This window comes from Passer domesticus, chromosome 9 (assembly GCF_036417665.1).
Source record: "Passer domesticus isolate bPasDom1 chromosome 9, bPasDom1.hap1, whole genome shotgun sequence".
Taxonomy (NCBI): domain Eukaryota; kingdom Metazoa; phylum Chordata; class Aves; order Passeriformes; family Passeridae; genus Passer; species Passer domesticus.
In genome coordinates, this window is record NC_087482.1 from 35,014,503 (window position 1) to 35,019,589 (window position 5,087).

Here is a 5,087-nt window from a genome sequence, read left to right on the forward strand (position 1 = left end):
GATCTGACAAAGTCCTAAGGGTGGTGAAACAGTGAAAGACGTTGCCCATGGAAGCTGTGGATGCCCCGTCCCTGGAAGTGTTCAAGGCCAGTTTGGTTGGGGCATTGAGCCACTAATTCTAGTGGAAGTATTCCCTGCCCATGGCAGAGGACAGGGATTAGATGACCATTAAAAAAGGTCACTTCCCACCCAAACCATTTTGTGATTCTGTGGCAGCCCTACATCACAGCTGTGTCAGCACAGTTACATCCAGCAGCTGCAGCATCATGTACATGATCCACATTTATAAACAAAAGGCCAGTGACAACCAACTCACCCTGGAACGTGGTCAGGACAACAGAGCCAGGACTGGCTGAACCCTCTCTGATGTCACAATCTCATGATTTGTGAGCAACAGGTTTGAAAAGAATGTCTGTGGTCAACCTGCTCTTGGTGGCCGTGCACTGCAGCAGGACAGAGCAGCTCATGGGGCGGGCTGAACATCTCTCTACCCCTGAGGAGTGCAGTGCCACTGGGTATCCAGGAGTCTCTGCATGCTGATCAACCTTGGTGGGAGAGAGATAACCAGGCATCTTCCAAACAACGCCCGCTTTCCTTTGAGATGGTAGATTACTACAAGGTCCTTGGACTGCAAAAAAATGCCTCACAGGATGCTGTTAAGAAATCCTACCACAAAATGGCACTAAAATGGCATCCTGATAAGAATCCCAGAAACAAGGAGGAAGCTGAAAAGAAATTCAAAGAAATTGTTGAAGCATACGAGATTTTGTCCGACCCTCAGAAGCGATTACTCTATGACAAGTCTGTTGAGGAGAGCAGAGCCCGCAGAGAGAGACCTGCAGCGGATTATAACAGCTTCTCTGGCTCCCACCATGGATTCCCTGAACAAGAAGAGGTCTTTAGAAGCACGTATCCATTTACATGTATTTTCTTGAACTCTTTTGACATCAGAATCAATGGTGAAGACTGGCAGAGTGCAAGTGGGAGAGGAGGAAGGCCCAGGGAGATGTTCATGCAACAGAATTCATTCTGTCCCGACGGGCACCACGCCTCCTTCTTTGCTGAAAACACATCTGGGCCATATGGTCCCAGAACAGTGATAACCACTACTGAAGTGATCAATGGCAAGACCATCACCACCCGGAAAATCTTTGAGGATGGGCAGGAGACAAAAGAAGTGGAAGAAGATGGTCAGCTGAAGTCTGTAATAATCAATGGGAGAGAGTACCTGAATCTTTAATGTCACCAGCAAGAGCATTGACTGCAAGCTGTGGGATGTGCTCTCATAGCTCAACTGATGGGATCTACGACAAGCTGTATCAATAAATACTGTGTTCATGACACAACCCATGCAGACTTCTCAATGGTTGGAAAAAAATATTTCACAGGTAAAGATACGGTTATGCTGAACTAAAGAGTGTGAGTCCACAAAGCCTGAATAAGGTGCTAGATAATGATTATGCAGTAAATGTGTATCACAGGTACACGTGAAAGCAACCTTGCTGGTTTGCCAAAGAGACCAAGTTGATTAATACAGCAACAGGAGACAAGCTGGTTTGTGGACATGTAAGAGAGTCCTATAACAAGCTATAGGTTCCCTTTCCACTCCTTGAGAAGCCAGTGTTAAAGTCTGCCAGCTGGATGAATAAAGCCTTGTGTGACTCTCATACACAACCCTGATACTAAGTGAAGAATATCCTTCCTACTTTTGGTGTATGAGATGATGCATGTCCATTAAAAAAAGGTTTTTATACATAGGGAAGAAGGTTGGCGGGGTTCAATGGGACATAGAGAGAGCCTAGAGGAGAGAGAATGACATACTAAACAAACAAACAAACAAAAAAAACCCAAACAGAGGAAGGAAGAAAACATCATTCCTTAAACTGTAAAAGAAAATAAGGGCTTTCTTGAGAACGCCCTGCAAATTATGACCAGAGACCCTGATAGAAGTACTGCATAGCTCAGGGGCTGAAACTGAGCAGGGAAAAGGTGAATTTGGCTCTCAGACTGGGACAATCTATATTCCCTCTCTGCCTGGAGTCATTCAAACACAAAGAGCTAAATTCAAACCATGAGCCAACAGATTCCAGGGGGCTGAGTTTAGCTCCCTCTTTGTGCAAAGCTGGATGTGAAGACTTACATGATGCTTTACCATCCTTATTGTCTTGCTCACAGCTGCAAGAGCCAGTTCACAATGCATTTCTTGCACAGCCTGCCAGCATGCTGTTCTTGTCCTCCACTGAGCTACAGAATGCACTCACACGTTTCCGCCCTCCCCTGGGCTGACGTGAACTGCTGAGCCTCGTTTCTTGCTTGGCCAGGTCACCTTAAGCATTTAAAATCTTACACACCTCTTGTTTTTGGTCCCACGCTACATCCCCTTGAGTTTCCCAGCTTTCCTTGCCCAGTGATGTCTCCCTGGAGACTGGAACTAGTTTTCAGGGACATTTTCGCTCTAATCCAGATTATAATTGCTGCCTGTGTTTGGGCAGGTCTTTGCATCTGTTTCCTCTGCTGTAAAATGGGAATAACAGACTCCTGTGCTTTGAAGGAGACTGTGAGGTGGTGTTGCTAGCAAAGGACTCTGAGCATTAATGAATAAGTTAAATTAGCCAGAATGCTGCCACCCCTTATTCAGGCCTTTTTCTCTTATAAAGATAAATGTAGCTTAAATCACCATCCTTAGCAATTGATGTCATGTCCAGCATGGAAAAACAGACAAAAACTGTATTTGTTTTGTTAAGGGCTGTTAAGCCACTCTCCCAGTGAGAAAAAGAACTGGGTAGCAAGTGGAAGCTTAACTTCATGCTGGGTGCATGGAGGGAGCAGGGAAAACCTCCATGCAGGGACAAACTGTGCCTGCTGCTCCTCCACAGTTTGGGAGCCATCAACAGTCCTGCAGACTCTCTGGGGACTCTGAGAACTGCAAATATTTAAGGGGCTTGGTACAGAAAGATTATTTTGGTCAAAGCAAACACGAGTCAGTATTTCTACCAATACTTCTCCTGTGGACACCATATTCATGAGAGATGGCTTCTTGAATTTATGTTATGCTGCCTCAGAGGGACTCCAAGGTAAAAAAACCCAAACAAACAAACAAACAAATCAATAACAACAATAACAACAAAAAAAAAATCAAAGTGCATGTTTTGGATTGGAAACTGAAATGGTTTTTGATCAAAATAACATGTTTGGAAATCTGGACCAGAGTTGAATTCCCAGCTCCTCAACCTTTTCAGCTTCGTAGGGCTAAAACTTTGCTTCAATCTTGTCTCTAATGGGATATTTATTTACTTATTTATTTATTTACGTCAATATTTCCTGATCTGAGACAAAGGTATGCAAGAGTATATTTATCTTAGACCTTTCTTGCCTTGGGTCAGTAGTTCCCTCTCCTGTGTTGGTATCTAAAAGAGCACCTAAAAGCAAGTTCTTCCTTTTTCCATCCCTGGGCCAGAGTGTGTCTATTGCTGCTTGCAGTAGCAGGGATCTCCTGGGGCTTCTCTGGCAGCTGCACATACCCAAACCTGCTGGAAGGAATAAGGGAACACAGACTGGGAAGGGACCAAGCTCACCCAGAAAGTGTCAAGTCCAGGAGGACCTGCAGATCCTCTTGCATTTCTTCCTGTGCACTGCACCATAGAGCACCTCACAGCACTTTCTGTGAGCTAAATATCTGAGATTAAAAAAAAACCAAAACAAACCAAGATCATAAAGGTCTGGTGGTAAGAGAGCAGGTCAATCTGCATTAGCAAAGTCCTGCATTCCTGCAATAGCAAGAAATCTGCCAGGTGTGCCCAAACCACCCCTGGAATGGATTGTGTTACAATGAGTAACAGAGACAAGACCCATTCTGTAAGTTCTCTAAGTGAACCCCAACACACCTTGCCTTGGAAGCAAACCCTTTTCTGTTCCAGGACATTGCATGAGACTAACACTGAGCCTGCCAACAAAACACCAACACCTTCAAGGGATTTTTTTTAAACTTTTTCTCATGCCATTTAGCAGCCATAGCACCAGAGGAGGCAGCACCAGATGTCCAACCAGCCACAGCACAAATTTGTGAGTCTTTGCCTTGCCCAATTCCAGTTCTCTGTTCCCCTTCCAAAAATGCTTCTTTCCTCCAAAAACTTGTATTTTGGGACCTTGCCTGGTCAGTGGTGAGTCTTTCAGGTGTGTTCATGGCTGAAGGTGCAGTCGATCCCCCTATGAGCTGTACCTGCTGCACAGCCTTGTGCTGAGATGCTGATGGAAACCAGCCCATCATCCTTCCAGTCACTGCTGGGCTTGATTTCCAGCAATTTCCAGCACCAGCTCTGCCTAGATGTCACACCTGGGGGCAGCTGGAAGCCTCCCTCCTGACTGCAGCTCCAGAGCCAGGCTGTGGCCCCGGCTGCTCGGGGCACCGGGCAGAGCAGGGAGCGAGGGTGGCTCGGCTCCATCCCTGAGTGTGGCCAGCAGCCTGCACTGAGAGGCTGAGTCATTATTTTATTAGCAGGGCCCACAACTACTTTAATGTGGGCTTAGGCTGCAAAAACAAAAACATACATTAAAGCATTTGGAATTACTTCATAAAATACTAAATCACGATATTAACCGACTGACCTTTGCTCTATGCAGACCTGCTAATTTTAGCAATTACAGCCAACAACTTGAACATATCAAGTGGGCAACTGTTTAACAATAATGACATCTGCTTGGAAAATCAAATTATGTCTAAACATCTTTAAATCCCCACTAGGGGATACCTGATTTTTTTTTTTTTTTGCAACTGTTAGTCCCTGTTTAATAGGATTTTAAACTCACAGCTGGCTGCACACTGTGGTGGCAGCGGCCCCTCTCCCTGGAGTGACAACAACAGGACAGACATCCCATTAAGCAGAGTGAGAGTCTCTCCTTGGACAGTGATGGAAGTGGTTTGGGTTTTGACAGCTTAATCTGATAGATGGGTGCATTAGCAGGATCCCTTTGCTCGCCTGTGCCCCTGCAGATACTGCTCCCCTCCACAGCCCCCCAAGGTTACATGTGCTGGACACACCCAGGGCTGATCTCCACTGGCTGTTGCTTGGGAAGGATGGAGCCTTGCT

At 45.7% G+C, this 5,087-nt stretch overlaps 1 protein-coding gene across 1 annotated transcript; it reads left to right on the forward strand.

Annotated features, from left to right (window-relative positions):
• The first annotated feature begins 402 nt into the window (after nucleotides 1–402).
• Nucleotides 403–1,346, forward strand: DNAJB8 (DnaJ heat shock protein family (Hsp40) member B8). The gene has a single exon (XM_064431867.1). The coding sequence runs from the start codon at nucleotides 602–604 to the stop codon at nucleotides 1,238–1,240; it is 639 nt and encodes a 212-aa protein (XP_064287937.1). The 5' UTR covers nucleotides 403–601; the 3' UTR covers nucleotides 1,241–1,346.
• Nucleotides 1,347–5,087: the final 3,741 nt, after the last annotated feature.